At 40.9% G+C, this 17,659-nt stretch overlaps 1 protein-coding gene across 1 annotated transcript; it reads right to left on the minus strand.

The window, feature by feature from the left end:
- Positions 1-4,687: 4,687 nt before the first annotated feature.
- Positions 4,688-13,099, minus strand: LOC139773275 (uncharacterized). Its single transcript, XM_071707622.1, is given in 24 exon segments — positions 4,688-4,988; positions 6,499-7,214; positions 7,627-7,802; positions 7,805-7,853; positions 7,855-7,971; positions 9,383-9,519; positions 9,522-9,839; positions 9,842-9,898; positions 9,901-10,011; positions 10,014-10,099; positions 10,101-10,308; positions 10,311-10,453; positions 10,455-10,650; positions 10,653-11,216; positions 11,219-11,622; positions 11,624-11,667; positions 11,669-11,824; positions 11,827-11,954; positions 11,957-11,981; positions 11,983-12,242; positions 12,245-12,463; positions 12,906-12,935; positions 12,938-12,991; positions 12,994-13,099. Coding segments are annotated over 23 exon segments (4,128 nt in total). The 5' UTR covers positions 13,097-13,099; the 3' UTR covers positions 4,688-4,988; positions 6,499-6,671.
- Positions 13,100-17,659: the final 4,560 nt, after the last annotated feature.

The following is a 17,659-nucleotide window of genomic DNA, read 5'->3' on the forward strand; positions in this document are numbered from 1 at the left end:
TGTTGCATTAAATCACATGGAGAGTACTTCGAAGGGGATTAAAGTTTCAGATCTGTAAGTAAACTTTCAATATTTTTTGAAAAATAATTCCGGAAACTTTTGGGTGTTCCCTCGCATATTAATAAAGTGTAAATTATATTGATTTTGCTATATAGATAATATATTACGAATGCACTAATTATGAATTATTCAAGAAGTGTTTATTTAAATTCTGTAAAAGGAAATTTGTGCTAAGTACCGTGAAACCTTTCTTTACACTTCTCTATTTACTTCTAAATGTTGCCCGTTGCACATCTCTTGGATACTTTCTATGCATATTACATTCATAAGAAAATTTTTCGTAATATTCATGCAAATATTACATGCATATGTTACTTTTTCTAGAAGATTAAAATTTTTTTAACAATTTTGACAATAATCTACAAATTGTATTAATTTTTCGGAATTTTACGCGGGATGTTCAAAATATAAGGAAATTTGAATTTAATGGACAATACATTAATTTGATCTAAAATAAATTATTCTCATAATTGATGTATCTATAATAATTGTTAAGATTTTTTTCATTTTGACAACAACGTAGATTTAAGATGCGCGAAGAACATGCCGCTCTGTTAACGAGAGACAGAAATTTCGAATATTTCAATTTACACTCGGAAAATATCCCAAGAATGTAATTTCCAGCCATTTAAATTGCGTGGAGTTTAGCCGTAAGCGCAGAAAATTAAGCAACAAAGTGTATAGGTACGTTCCGGTAATTAAACTGCATCTGGGATATCTTCTTTCCGCGCAATGGACGGGACGTGTATTGCACGGAAGGGAAAAAAAAAACGGAACAGGATATTTTATTAATTAATTTATATGTACAGCTGCGGTCGCAGCTTCTCTCGGAATGCACGCAAGGTGGTTAACCGACAAGTATATATTATGCACATGCGAAAACTCTTTCTTTAATTACATTACGTGCGCCAAAAGTTTGTTCCATTATGCACGTAATGTATATCGTAGTTACGTGCATTGTTGTGAACGCTCTTTCTTCGCCTTTTAAGAAACGGCGTTTTCAATTGATACGTTCAGCGTTATTTTGCAAAATAAGTTGGCATAAAATAAATTCATATTGTCAATAAATCAATATTTAAGTTAATAAATTAAATTAAACAGTTAACATTTACATCAATTGCAATTATATAACTGTAATAGTAATTGTTATTGAAAAAAAATTGGATATCTTAATTGCAGGAAGAGTTCGAATACCGGCAACGGAGTGGAATATAAAATTTTAGCAGAGGCATCGTAACGTTTTTCGCGCCCGACAATACGGAAGCTATTCTCGGCGCAATTAATGTCGTTGCCGTACGTGATGAATTCAAAACGATAGTATTGGTCGGCCGTCCCAATCGATATCGATTTTTGACGCCGCCAGACGTACACTAATCCGGCGATAATACTGCGCTATGAACCTGTACAATCCGTCGCGTTTATCTCAATAAATATAGCACCTCGCGCTGTAGGCTGTCGCGAGCAGACTGCGCGCGCCCATAGATAGTTATTTCTCTCCTCTAGATATCCGCGCAGGGCGCGCGCGGAATGGCGTACACTTACACGTCGTAGTGAATTGGTTTACTTGATAAATGTTTTACGTCACGGCCCGAAATGGCAGTTTTATACGAAGCTATACAGTATCGACTATTGTATACCGTTATAAACGCTATCTCTCATTGTGCGATATCTATCATTTTTTTGCCCTCTAAAAGAAAATAATGGGTATACGTCTGCGTGACTACATATATTTAATATTAGTTCCGATAGAACGTCACGATGTTCTCTCGGAGTTTATAATTCAACCCTCACCGGGATTATCCGGAAGAACACACTGGCGCGCTTCAGATGAAACGCGATGCTCAAGCGCCTTTCCGCGTAATGCGCTATCACGTGTCCGCTCCCATTCAGCCGTCAATCGTCGCGACGAGAGTCATCGCGGAGCGCATCCGTCGGGGTGTATTGTGCCGGGCGAAAAGTAGCGTATAGCGGCGGGAACACGATCGAGGGCGAGGGTGGGCGAAAACACGGGATTTTCATCGCATGCATAATTTCTCGGCCCCGCAATTGCGTCTTCCCGTTACAAGGGAGCCGCCTTGCTCGAGCGTATTATCCGCGTGTACGTGTACAATGGAACGTGCAACGCGAACGGTGGTACAGCGGATGTATAGACACCGAGGCTCCTAATACAATTGCGCCAAGTTTTGCCGGTGCAACGCGAGGTGGTACGGACTACGCTGGTCTCCCCCACGCGCGTCATGGATGTTCGCACCCGATCCGTGCCATCCTAGCTACCAGCGGGTCTAGTTTACGGTCCGACGGCGCGTAGCGCGCCTTATTAATAGTTGCACTTGGAAACTGCAACGCCGTTGGTCGCTGTGCACGGCGCGAAAGATTAACAATATGTGCTCCGTTCGAAGTTGTTGCTCCGTTCGGATAGAAGAACCCTCGAACCGCGGCTGTTTGTCATGCGGGGGAGGTATGCTTGAGAGCAAAACACCGCGCGCCGCCGTTGCAAACTGACGTTTTGGTTCATTAACAAGTCAGATATTTTCGGTGTGGCGTGTTTGTTTCAGGCTTCGGCATTATCCGTCTATTCCGACACGTAGCCGCGCCAACTATTCCGAAAGATTTCGAGTCGTCGGGCGCTTTTTCATTTCTGCCTCTCTATTTTCGCCTGTATTTCCGCCTCTTTTAAGCGGACGCTTATAAGACACTGCTCTGAATAATTAAATTATGCAGTTAAATAGCGAAATGTATATCTCGTGCGGTTTTCATTGAGCGAGCGCTCGTGTGGGAGGACTAAAAGATATTACGCGTTGCAAATAAAGTACTCGCGAGCGAGTACTTCATGCAAGGTCGGACGTACGAAAGGGGAGAAAAGCGGGTTTTAGTGAAACATGGCTTATTACGTACGGTGGATGTTTTATAATGGCTCGTTTAAGTGTCATTTTTTAGCACTTGGGAAATATAGCTGTCGGTGCTTATCTAGAATAATATCAGTTGCCTTTTAACAAATCGCGCTGTCCGCTTTATTATACGTTCGCCGCTATTCCTTCTTCATGTTTTATTTTGAAATTATAAATCGCGTCGCAATATATGCTATTTATCTCCTCGGTTCCTCATAAAATAGCAAGAAAGTAACTATTTTGTTGGTAGACGTGAATTTACTTGTTCGATTAATGGTAAAATCACGTTTACGGTAAAATGTTTTGTATAATTGATACATAACGTAAAGCCGCCGCGAGATGATCAAGTGAGAAGCATACAGCAAATGAATAATGACACGAAAGAATGATTAACGTATCTTCGATTAAACGTGAACAGCATAATAAATAATTATAAAAATGATCTGCTCTTCAATATTAACATGTGTCTTTGTTTAGTCTCCGTTAATTATGTTCGTTACCGCGTTGTCTTCTTTCGTTCTTTTCCAAAAGAAGAACTTTATCATGCATGTCTTTGTTAATTATACTAGATGCTATCTTATATACTTTCCGCTAAAGAGTGAGACGGAGAGAAAGAAAGATAAAGAAAGTTTCGTCATTGCAAAGGTCTGGCTCTAGTTTGAATATTACTTTCATAGAATAGCGCGAGTAAACTTTATACCGGCACAAAAATGTAAAAATGTAAAACTGGACTTCGTTGATGAGATCGCGAAATATGATTATAAAATAAGCAGAAACTCCGGACGAGATCGCGACATACCATTTACGACCGTTATATACCAAGTAAATTAACGACACGCGACGGTTAGACGAAACCGGTGGAATTAATTAGCGCTCATAATTGCTCAGTGTGCCTCTCTGCATCTCCCGATGTATCACCCTGCCCTTTCTTGTCGCATTTCTTCTTGTTGTATATTCTCATTAAATTTACTCAGTAGCGATCTTATTTCAAACTGCTACTTTCATTCCCTCTCAAGGGACGTCGACGTTGTCGACATTACAGCACTTCCGATACAGTTATACTTAATTAATCTCTCGAGATCTTTGCAGTTTCTAGTACTTTTTAAATATATCCTTTGTAATTCTATTCGAAATTATCGAATACTTATAATACAAGAATTACGCGCTTTTTACGTTATTTCAGTAAAACTTTATATATATGTATATTTACTGCGTAGAAAAAAAAATGATATTCTATTGCTCTATTTTATACGTATAGGAAAACGTGGAATGTATAATACTCGCGAAAATGAAGAAATATTGATATATTGTATGTAATTGAAAGCTATCATGTGCAAGAGATTGCGGGTAAATTAGCAGTAGATGAAAAAATATTGTAAAACGTGTCTACACGTTTATATAAATAATAAATAATAAAATATAAACGACGAATCTCGATAATCTTTAAGATTTTCTTATCAAGAAACACAGCCAAGTGTATGCGTTCGCGACACGGGTATTCACTTACCTGCCACATGGGACCAAGCGATACCAAGTCATCTGCGATACTATGCAGATGTGCAGCCATAAAACGGACTTGCATTGAGGCATGTATTATTAGAAGGCGTATCTCCTTGTAAGCTATAGCTTCTCCTTCGATCGTATCAGATCGGAACTGATTGACGCTCAGGGATACACCCGGGTTAATTACGAAATCAATGCGAGCCACAGACGCGTTCTAAGCTGTCCGGTCTAAGCTGCCATTATAATTAATTAATTAGTCGTGCGAGATGACTTAACGGATCGCCGGAGATACGCTAGGAAATTCCATTTGGCCGGAATGGCGGCTGAATCATAAACGAGAGATGTTTCACGCGCAACCATGATGCAAAGCTAATAAATAATCGCGCTATGATGTAATCGATTTGTATAAACTTACAGATTATTATTGTAAAATCCATAGTGCCGATTAAGCCTTCTATTTTTTGTTATTATGGCTGCTATGCTCCTTTTGAGAATTTGCATTCTGCATGGGTTGATTGTTCCGCGGAAATCAAGACACTAAAATAAAAATTAAGTATTGTTAATCGGTTGGTTAATAAGAATAAGGATCGAGGAAGTTACACGAATGATTGAAATAATCAATTTACAGCTTTGTGGGGTACTTTTATTAACCGAAAGCCTAGGCTATAATAAAGAATGCTATGTGTATACATATCCTCTATCTATATACAATAAACCGATTTTTTTTGCACGATATTTGATACACAGTTAACATTTGGCAACTTGGAATCGATTATTTCGTCTTCTTTTTTCTTGGCAGGAATCACATTTAGTCTTTCACAATTCAAGAGTTCGAATGTGTTCGTCCGAATGTCACGAGATGTGTGTACGTCCGCCTCGTAACGTGATATTATCAAAATTGAGGAGGCTAGATCACCGACCGTTCGTAAAATCTTCCCTATTGCGATGTCTTAAGGACGCGACGTCTCTCATCGTGGATCGCGTTTCTTCTTAATTACGTTAGTGCTGATCATTAGAGACTATCAATACGAATAAGTGTAATATTGCTTGCGCAGCACTATAAAGACGAATTTCACGGATACACATCTGCATAAACATCGTTATGCCGCGATGTTTCACGTTACATATTTACAAAAGGTTGTCGCGTCAAGTGCGTGATACGCGAAGGAGTCTCGGAATTGTGAAGGAAATTTCAAACGGCGTAAAAAATCAGTCTTCGTACGAGAGATTCGAAGTTTCGAGAGGGTTTCGAAGGTGAGAGAGGGTCGATACGTCGTTGCTCGGTTGCTCGTTTCGTAAAAGCAGCGGGGAAATAAATCGCCGATAACAGCCGGCGGTTTTTTCCCCATGGTGTACATCGTAAAAAAGAAGAACAATCGTTAAAGAGTAATCCGCTCCGGTAAAATCTTCTGTCGAAATGCTAATTTTATCGCGTACGTTTGATTTTCTCGTAGGCAGGTATTTCATTGGATTTCACGCGAGAATGTTTCCCAGTCTTTCGGAACGAGTTTCAAATGTCGTGTGACGTACCGAAGTCGCGCATATTGACAATGCTTTCTTGCTGATGGATGATAATGAGATTAAGTCACTCGAGGACGTTCTTTTCTTCTCACAGCGGAAGTCGCGCGTTTACACTCAAGCGATCGGCGGGGGTGAGAAGGCTTGTATTGTGACGTGGAAACACGTATTTTTGGCACTTTGCTACGTCGAATTCTTTCCTTCGGTGCACAAGGCGAAGCTTAATCGCTAAAATATTGACGTCGCGGTCACGTTCGACGATATATAGTACAAAAAATTGTTCTGTGTCGAAGTGCTGTTGTTGATTAAAAAATTTTACCGATTGCCGTGCTGTTTTGATTATTTGCTAAATCGAATAGCGTTTGTGGATTATGCTCGCGGAGTAAAATAAATTATGTTAACTCGTAACAGCCGGAATAAAATCACGATCATCACAGATCATCGTTCCACTTTGTGATCGACATGTTCGACGGTTTCTAATTTGATTTATTTTAAAACGCGCATTAAAAGTTCGAAGATCCGGTACTACCTGCGGCCGTCCCGTTTTTCGTCACTTTATCCGACGACACCGGAAGTTGTCATTGACACGACGCGCTGTCGTCCTCTCGTGCCGCGCGATTATTAGCTGAAGATACTGGGTGACACGGTTTTCATCTCGATGTCGTGTTGAGCGGTCTCTTTACGAGACTCCTTCGCCTTCTGCTACGAGCTGAGGGGCGGGGGCCCGATGTTACTGATGAAACTCGGACAGGCGTTCTCCGCCCTGTCGCCGCTCTGCAACGAGAAGTGCCTGTAGGACATGTACTCCGGCGGATTCGAGGACAACGGCTGATCCCGCTTGATCGTCGCCCGCTGCTTCTTCATTTTCATATAACCGAGAACGGAGATCAGCACCACGAAGACCACGAAGCCCATGCAGCTACCCACGATCAGGCCCAGCCGTCTCGTGAGGATATTCGCCAAGCTGCCCCTGTCGCTCATCGTGCCGTCGCCCACTATCGAGTCGGGCGCGTCCAAAGTTCTGACCTCGGTGCACCGGCTCGTAGGCGAGTTTACCATCACGGGCAACGAGGAACCCTCGATCACGTCATCGGTCGAGGCGTTCCACTGCCAGGAGCCGATGTCCTCCGGGATCGGGGTGCCCCAACTGCCCAAGCCAAGTACGCAGATCAGGTAGCGCGTGTCAGATGCCAACTTCGTCAATCTTACCGAACGTGCCTTCGGATCCAGCAGCTTACCTCGAACCTGTAACCCCGGCGGAAACGTTTCGCCGTCAACATGTGCGGGCCTCTTACTTTTGCGCCGAGTAAATAAGAACTGGTCATTTGTCTATATAATAAACCACGCGTGAAACTTTAGTATATTACTTTTAATATTGTGCCATATTCTGTAAGGAAATATAATAACTGGATAACTGGAGAAAAATTATGAAGTTTGCAAATAGCTACAGGAATCAATAATTTTACTAAAATTACATTATGTACATTAAAAATAATAGTAATAATAATAAAAGCAATTTTATCTGAAAATATGTAGTTTAATAAAGAGACATTCTTACTTATAAATTATATATAGACAGCGCAGTTCTTCTTTTTAATTTGATGCTTCCTTCCTGTTCACTTTATTCAACGTAGCGTAAAGTAATAAAAACTCTTACCTCGTCGACGTTGTCCAAGGCATGATATGCCACTTGGTATCCATGGAGGCCGGAATGATTCCTGCTCTGCCACGATACCAGAACGGAGAATGGCTGAATGTCTTGAATCGCGAGTTTCAGGACCAGCGGAGCGGAACAGAAGGCGTGGGGGTCAAGATCGAGGAAGACGAGACCCGGAGCTCGGGTGGCTGCTCGCATCTTAACAAACCGCCCTCGACGTCACCGACCTCCGACACCATTTCTTCCGCGGCTACGACCACCGCCGACCCCGCTCACCAATTTCTGATGGTCTCTCAACCATTCCCACAATTCTTGCGATTCGCAGCCGCAATGCAACGGGTTTTCCTGCCAATGAGACCAGAGCAAAATTTGCTATTGTTCGCGACGTTCTACTCATCAAAAATCGATTTAAAAAGCAAACTAGATATTTCGAAAAACATCGATAGCGAGTTGATACAACTTGTTAATTAATACATTGACTGGGAGTTACATGTAGAAACATGTATACCTGTGGTCGACTATTTTCATACAAGCCAATTTAACGGGAACAAAATTACATGTACAATGTAAAAAAAAACAAGTCACGAGACAAAGAGTGAAAAATAAACTCACCGATCCTATAATATAATGAAAACTTCAATTTTAAGCTCTAACGACGGATTAAGAAGAGCTTAACATAAAATTAAGTTTTAACAATTTAAGCTCAACTTTGCACGATAATTTAACTCTCTCTAAACAGTGAATTCGTCCACCGGTCAAAAATGTTCGGGACAAATAAAAGACGAGCTGATATATCTTCGGTCAATAATGTGTTAATAAACATAATTGATAATTTATAGCATAATCAGAAAATATGATAATTCCCAATATCGAGTATGTATTTGAATATAAAATGCTAGATTATTTGTTATATGTATATTGAATAACATACATTCAAATCGCACAATTCGATTATTGATTATAGATTATAGATTAATTTATCCAGTTAGCACAAGAATATATTTGTAAGTATATAAGTTTGACACAAAAAAAAAAGATTCTTAAATATTTTGTATATGTTGCAACTGCTTTTAACTACAGTGAGACTCTATTCATTCTCCACAGTTATTTATTGGAAATTTAATTCAAATGCTTAATTAAATAAAAATGTACGTATATAATAAATGTAAGTATTATAATAAATATAAATCTCATTTATTCTGCCATGCATCGTAACTGACTAAATTAATTACAAACCTCATGCATTAACAATAATTAAATTTTATGATTCCAGTTTAATACTTTCCAATTAGCATAAAACATATCTGCGTGATTCATGAATAAACGATTAACGAGATAAATATTTTATTGTCGTATAGTAATATGTTCCATCTCTTTTTGTACATTTTATAAAAAAAAGACTTGTATATAATCAGCGATATATTTTAAACAAACTCCTGAAAAATATCAAGACGGTATGAGAAATTCAAGTTCGTGCAGGATTTCGTTGAAGAAAATGAGTTATGAGAACTTGTTTGATTGTTTCAGTGTTGAATATTGATTCAAGATATGGCGAAACGTGACCGGTGATGCGATTGATTTTCAAGTAGTAGTAACTTCATTCGGATCGATAGCCCCGCCGTATATACGAGAGAAAACTCTCGGATATCGTTTTCTTTCACTCGCAGTCGTGTCGTTGTTCTCGAGAAAGAATAAGCGCGCGCTTGCGAGCGCGAAATTAATTACAAATATACTTAGGTGTGTTTAAGTAGCTCACCTTCAGCTCGCAGGCTCTTATTTGCGTTTCGAGTGGCCGGAAAGCGTTCAACGGCAGATTCTCCAAGTAATTCCTACTCAAGTCAAGTAGACGTAACTTCTTCAGGGGTCTAAATGCCTCGCTGGAGATGGCGTTATCCAGTTACCATAAAGATGCAGCTCCACCAGGCTAATTAAATTCTTGAACGTCACTTTGCCAACAATGCCGATCTGATTGTAGGACAGGTCCAGTATTTGAAGGGACTTGAGATCCTCCGGGAACTCCTCCAATTCTTTCAGACGGTTGTGCGTTAAATTGAGTATCCGTAAATGCTCCATGCCCTGGAGTCTCTCCTTCGGCAAGATCTCCAAGCTGTTCATGCCGAGGTGAAGAGTGAGCAAATTCGGGAGACTGCGAAACGCGCCCGGCGATACTCGCAGGATGCGATTCTGACCCAGATAAAGATGCAACAGCGCCGAAAGGCCTCGAAGTCTTGTGAGGTTACTATACTCAGATTGGTGCCGGATATATGTACCCTTGGAGAATAGGATACATCGCCTCCGATGGCAGATCCTGGATTCTGTTTAGAGGATTTCGCGTGAGATTTAGCCAGGCCAGACCGGGAAGATTTTGACCCGAGAGAGCCACCGCGGTATCTGTCGGAATTTATTTTCCGACAAGTCTACTCTTCGCAGTAAGGACGAATGCGCGAAAAAGTTCGCGGTAGAGCGTTCAAATATTATGGCTGAGATCCACGGATATCAAGAGCGACAGATTGGCCATCGCGAATCCGGACATCGTTTCGATCTTATTGTGGCTCAGATCCAACTCTCTCAGATGCTTCAAGCTGGCGAAACTAGCCACGTCGACGTTGAGGATCTCGTTGGTCGACAGCGTGAGGATCTCGAGATTAAGGGCGCTCGCGAGCGCCGAGTACGGGATATCTGAAATCGATTGTAATCCAAGTGTAGCTCGCGCAGCGTTAGTAATCTATCGAAAATGCCCGGCGGCAGGGCACGCAGTTGATTATGATTCAAGTGTAGACGCACCAGATTCCGATTCAGCACGAAGATGTTTTCCGGTAATGACTTATTTGGGACCATCCAGGAACAGCTCCTGCAGAGACGGCAGCCCGTTGAAACAGTGTTCCGTGATCTGACTGAAATTGTTGCCGGATACCGCGAGTGTTCGAAGACCGGAAACGTCCAGACGTAGCAGCGCCGTCGCCGTGAGGAGATTGTCGTTCAAGTTAAGATCGAACAAGTTGCTGAGCCCGCGAAAGGCACCCTTTCCAGCGTAGTTATCGAGCAGTTCTTCAGATTCAACGTTTTAATTGGCAGATCTTCTTGAAAAATTCCGTCTTGTAAAACGGTAAGATAATTATTCGCCAGATCCAATACCTTTAGTTTCTTAAGAGCCGTCAACGCGTAAGGATCGAGTCTTCTCAAGCCGTTATCTTGCAAATATAGCTCTTCGAGCTCGTGCAGTTCCGAGAATGTCCTCGCCGTTACGTGACTCAGTTTATTCATGCTGAGCTCGAGAAATTTTAAAGCCTGCATCGGCTGAAAAGCGGCGTCCTCGATCCTGGATATGGAATTGTTCGTCAGATAAAGACGCTCCACTAAAAGGAGATCCCTGAAGAGAGGAGCTTGCAGGTGTGTAAGCTTGTTGTGACCCAGCCACATGATTCTGACGGACGCTTGGCCGCGCAGGGAGTCATTGTGCAGAACGGCCAAGCCGTTGCTGTCCAGCTGAATAGACACCAAAGAGCTTCCGCCGGAAGACGATTCTGAGGCGGACAGCTGAAAGACGTCGCCGAGCATGGTCAACTGATTGCCCTGCAGATTAACGTGTGGAGACTATTCAGCGTTCTAAGCGCGCCCGTCTCCATAGAGGTGATGGCGTTGTTTTGCAGATGTAGCTCGAGAAGCGCCGGTAGCGGCGTGAAGACGCCACGCTTCACCTCCGTTATATGATTATCCTGCAGCCGCAGCTCGCGCAATTGATGCAGTTTAAGAAATGTGCCCGGCTGTAACTCGCGGATCTTGTTACCGTCCAGGGAGAGCGACGAGAGGTTCTCGCAGTGCTCCAGGAATTCCCGCGGCACCTTCTCGATGTAGTTGTTACTCAGATGCAATTGCGCCAGCTGCGTGAGACTCGTGAGACCCTTGGCGTCGATTCTACGGATGGCATTCTGCTGGAGATACACCACCGCGAGGCTGACGCTGCCGGCGAACGCATCTCCCGGGATCTCCAGGATAGTTTCCGCAGAGATAAAGTTCCCTCAGTTCGGGCAGTCGCGCGAAACACGCCGCCGATGTAGTGAATATGGTTATGACTGAGCTCGATCGTGCGCAGCCGTTCGTTCCCCTTGAATGTCGCCACGTCGAGGAAGACTATCTGTTGTGGCTCAAATCGATCGATCTAGATCCTCAGCGACGCGAAGGCGTCCTTGTGACTGCTCGATCGATGGAGTTGTAGTAGAGAGATAGGGTATGAAGAATGGGACAGGGTCTGAACAGTCCTCAGGCCAGTTTCTCGAAATTGTTGCTGCTCAGATCGAGGATCAGCAAGGAGGTGAGGAGGCTGTAACGTCGTCGGGCAGCTCCGATATTTCGTTTCCACGCGGACCTGAGCGAAGCTAAGCTCTCGAGTCTTTCAAGGGAGCCATGGGGACCCAGCTTCAATTTGTTTTCAGCTAGATCCAGATCGCTGAGACTGTCCTCGAGGCCCGCGCAGCGTATTCGGAATTTTCGATATTTGATTCCCTTCAGAGTCAGCTTCATTAGCTTCAAGCCGTAAAACAGTAGGACGAGAGGTCCCGTATCACTGTTCAAGTTCGTCTCGAGATCTAGGCAGCCCAGCTTTCGTAGATCGGCAATGATTTCTGAGGCACGTGGGGCAAACGACCGGAAACCAGTGCCAGGGATTCTAGGGCTATCCACCACAATTCGTGAAGGCGCCCCGCTCACTTCTCGCAAAGATGAATGTGATATTGAAGATGCCTGATTTGTGAGCCGGGAGGGAAGGCACCCTCTTTCAGTTCTTCGATGCTTTTGTCGAGCTCGTAAACACTCCACGACCTGTACATCGTGCCCGCGCCTGAAACGATGTAAAGGGCATGGCCATTAGTTTTATTGAATCGCGATAACATAAACTTTGAATTTGGCAGCATTGGCCGATTGCACGTTTCATTAGTTTTATGGGGCGCATTAAAGAAAATGGTTTCCTTGAACCACGTCATTTTAACTTTAACTTTGAGCTACATGGAAATATAAGAAAGCGCACATGTAATAGTAACTCGGCATTAAATGAGCTGTGGACGAGTAAGTTTAATAGAGCAGTCAAATCGATAGAGCCGATACTTTTAAGAATGTCGATAAGCATACTTTCGTAAATAGAGATGTATATATAAATTCTTTCACCACAGACACTTTATTTAGAATTTATATAAAAAACAAGCACATATCATATATAATATTTTGTTCCTCCATTATATCGTCAAGAATTCTTGACTCTTATCTTTAAACATTTAGCTTCTTACCGCTAGTACTTAGCACGCCTTGTAGCGTTGTCTTAGAGTCTCTTCCGTAGCGCCAGCGCATTCCAGAAAGAGACCGTCTTCAAAGTATAACAAGGACAGCCCGTTATTATTTCCGGAGGTGGGCATTCGGCTATCTGAGCAACGGCTCTAAATGTGATAAAATTCTGAATTAACAGAATCTGAAGGACCATCCTCGGTATCCCGCGCCGATCTACAGCGTACGGGTAATCTACCCGTCGTGCGGATCTCGCGTCATCGTATCGTCACATCCGTAATTCCGTTTTCGCCTGCCAGACTGCAAGAAGCTTTCTGAAACATAAAAGTCACGAAAGAAACTGAAATCGAATTTGCGATATTACGTTACGTAACTCGAACGACAAGTTACTTGAATTCGTGAAAAGAAATTTCAGCAATGTGTTTTAACTTTTTCCGTTTATTTTGACGTTACGAAGTCGCAACACCTTTAGAGCTAAACAGAATTATATGTTTAACGAGTTGCAATTACTCCACTGGTATGTTATACGAAATAATAATGTTATTATCCTTGTAAAAATTTTCTTAAAAATATTTACAGCTGCCTTTGCCATGAGAGATTCTTGTCTGAATAAATCCACGGATAAAGTTAAACTTCGCCTGCCAGACGCTATGCAGCGCGTGTTGGTGCATGTTTACGAAAAAGTACGGCCAAGCTCTCAGAATAGTGCGAATAGCTTCTTGAATAACAAAGAGTGCACGTCTCGCTAAGACGGAGGTGCATACGAATATACGAGGACATAAAAATTATTTGACTCGTATGAGAAAAAATTGCGTTATCTTTATTTGTCTCTTGAGACAGTCGCTTTTTCAATAGAAAAAAAGCTCCTTTGTCGAAATAATTTTTGATAACATATCTCTGCACTCGTAAAAATGTATATCAAATATTCATTATGAATAATTTAGGTTGAGCTGATTATATTTATTATTCTTTAAAATATTGGTTGATCTCTTTGGATTTTGGTCTTCATCACGATAATATCAAATTAAAGCTGGATTTAGCTGGATTATGACTTTTCGAAATATTTATGGTAGAGAAATATTGGCGAATGTAACAATTTGTAATAAATTTGAAACATTTATCAGAAAATTTATTCCTTTTTTTGCTATTTATCTATCTATCCTCTTTTGTCCATCATAAAATTATTTTATACAAAAAGCAATTACTATAATCACAGAGAGATTACTTTATAATCCGCTGTGATCATAACACTCATCTTTATAAAAGGTTCATTAATAATCCGAAAATTCATCTCTTTCCTTTTCTGTTATCTGCCATATATTTTTATACACTAATAGTATTCCGTTACGGGTGATTAGATCAGAAATCGAAACCGGAATCTTTCCCTTGCCAGACGATTGCTTTTACCATTAAGCTATCTAGATTCCACATGCTGATGTTTCTTCTTGTTGTAATATCCTAACGTCGTTCACAATATACATGTATGCGATACACAGTGATTCATACAATTATAGAAGAAATATTTTGCTTACGATGAGGGGGGAAAGAGGATATAGAAACAACCCAGATAACAGAGTGATGAATGACGTATTAATAACGTTTAATGACGTATTTAACGTCAATAAACACGCCATTAAGACGTCTTTAGACGACATCTTGTTACCTGAGAAGTCGACAGCCGACTTCTCAGATAGCAGGATGATATTTTATGTTATATAATATTACTCTTTTTGCTGATAAATGCATTTACAATGCGTAATAAATTTTTTTTTACAAATAATGTTCCTTTCTGCATAAATTAATATCTTTATTATGTGTGTACAAAGTATTGAGGTAAGGTTATCGAAAAATCAATAATTTATGAAATTTCAAACTTTATTTAGACTTCGCGTGAAAACTATTGTACGTAATGTTAGCAATTTTTCGACTATATCCAAAGTTTTGTAGCAGAAAAAGTTTGGTGTACAGAACTGCTGTTACTAAATATAACATGACACGAAGTTGTATACACAAAGGCAACATTCTTAATTCGATAGTGTCTATCAAGGGAATACTGTTCAAACAGACACAGAGACGTCGACAGTAGTCAACGACTACTAAGCTAATAAGTTTCTATCTAGATAACGTCGGTTGAGTATATGCAAATACAGGACAAGAATGTTCATAAATTTGTTATCTATACAAAGTTGGTGTTTTCTGTGTAGTATTCAATAGAAAATCTATATTATATGATGTTTTCTAACTAAACATGATGTTAATAAATACGTTTCTAAAAGATGACATGGTCTCTCTTATATTCACAATTGAAAATATATCAAAATTACACTGCGGCACTGATTGTAGAAGTACAATAACTAAGCTTTCCTTATAATATAGTGGACTTCACAAAGATGATATGTTATGCACAGAAAAAGGACGAACAGCCATAAAGCTCTTTACGCGTAATCGAGCGGCGGCAATGGCCGATTCAGAATCTGTATCACAAAGACGGTGTCTAGACCGAATCGATTTTTCGCGAGCGCCAAGCCGCGATATCGCGCCATTCACGCCCAACTGAATCCACGAATGCTTCCTTCGGACCCGGCTGGAGGATCGCGGCGCAAAAGCCTCAATAGGGGCACACCAATTCATCTACATTCACATCTGCGTTTCCGCGGAGCGTCGACGAGCACTACGTTTACGATCGGGCGGTAAAAACACACAGCAAGAGACGTTTCACGGCATGTTCGTGCCAAAGGCTTTAAAACTCGAATCCAGTAAGGCGTGTGTCGACTCCGCCGGAAAGCATTCGGAGGAGATCACTGAAGAGGTCTTTCGGCAAAACATGATTAGCTAAGTCTGAAAAGTGTTGGGTGCGCAGTGTTACACTAAAATACTACTGAGAAATATTTAAGAAATTTTTTACAAGTTTATAAAGCACTTACTTGTCAGAAATATTTTTAGTCTAAACGTAGAATTTCTTAGCAAATAAAATATCTGTTAAAATGACAGGAGCAAACAAATAGCAATCTCGCTAATACACACGATAAATACGCTTAAGTACGAGACATCTACGCGCGCGAAGACATCGTAACAGGGAGAGTAAATGAGTCTTCGACTTCGGGGGAAATCGTATCGGATCTCCTCTCACTGTGTTTACTATCGAGCGAGAGAGTCAACGTACTCCGATTATTTTGCAGCAAGCGATTAAGGGCGGATTCACTGGAATTCAAGAAACGTTTTCAATTGAACATTAATCTTCGTAGAAAACGTCAGCTTATATCGGAATCCCGGTTGCAGGTTGCAGCTATCTTTCCTTAAGTATTTCGATCGAGTGGCTGGGCAAACTCAGTGGCTCTCGGTATACTTTCCGGTTTTATTCGCCCTACCTATCTCGGAGAATATGTTGTTCGCGAGGCATATGTTACATTCCTGGCACGATCGCCATAAACGTTCCATGCACCAGGAATCCGGTGTACGATGCGCCATTAGTAAGTAAAGATATCGCGAGCGTATGAAGCTTCAATTTGAATTCTGGCGTATAATATTAATAGAATTCAATCACATGGTGGCAGATGAATCAGCGATCGATTCTAGCGCAGGGGTAACGGCAAACTGCTACGAGTATATTTACGAAAACAAATTCATTTCTTCATAACTATTCCTAATGACATTAAATATATCCAAGATAAAATTTTAATTATTTTCGATATTTATTTTTATTCGTAGCTTCTTTCATCCATAAAAAAGAATCTTTTATTTTGTTAAGATAAATCTGTGACAGAAAGAAAAGGAGAGGGAATTTAGTCCATATGTCGGCTGTTTGTCGATCAGCAAGTTTGAAGTTACTAAAGAATACTACTGTGTGAAGGAGGAGAATTCGTCTACTCGCACGAGTGGTTCAAAGCACGCTCTTTTCAAGCCAACGCGACAGAGGATTATAAATCGCGAAGAGAAGAAGGTAGTTGAGAATTCAGTAGAAAATGCGCTTTACGAGACATACATCGTTTCGATCCAAGTGTCGGGCTATATGTATACGTACTCCTTGAGAGCGTACTCAGCGCTTCATGCAAACCAGCGGTAATAAAGCGCGGAAAACGTTTCTCGTTGCTTCGTGGCGCTGTTTTAACGCGATGAAAACAGTCAGCGCACTTCCGCGCGAGGAAAAAACGAACGTGTCTCTTTCAGCACGTCCATTTCACCGTCAGAACTCTCGCCCTGCCCAAAAGAAGTTTCAGCAATGGAATTAAAAGGTTTACGTGAAACTAAAAACGTTCTTCTCGTCCCTCGATTCTTTGTTGAGTTATTTGCCACTTTGCTCTGCTATGTTTTGCATCGATTACGGCGTAAAAATTTGTGATAAAAAATATACAGATATGTAGATATGGGATATATAAATACAGTTTAAATTTTACAAGACGATTCTTAGAAGAATTCTGAAACATTATGTTGCGAGAATTTCGTGAAACTTATATTTATTCTAGAAACAATTAGATATATATATATCTGCCACGTAGAATTGGGATGTTTATGTAAAGACAGTAAAATGTTATCTAGAAATATTTCATCGATAAAATAATTTAATTTTATAGAATTTAGTTCATTAAAGATGTTACTAACAAGTGTTCATATTATAAATTTCGTTCTCATTCGTTCATAAAAACTTGCTCATTAACCTTATCAAGCGGTCATTAGTGTTAATGATTTCTTCTTTCTGTTTTTAGTATGTAATCACTACCTTGTTCACCGGTCCTTTTTAAATGCTTCTTGAAGTTTACGT

The sequence above is a fragment of the Temnothorax nylanderi genome, unplaced genomic scaffold (assembly GCF_030848795.1).
Source record: "Temnothorax nylanderi isolate EJ_2023f unplaced genomic scaffold, tnyl_v1.0 TNYL_tig0059_pilon, whole genome shotgun sequence".
Taxonomy (NCBI): Eukaryota; Metazoa; Arthropoda; class Insecta; order Hymenoptera; family Formicidae; genus Temnothorax; species Temnothorax nylanderi.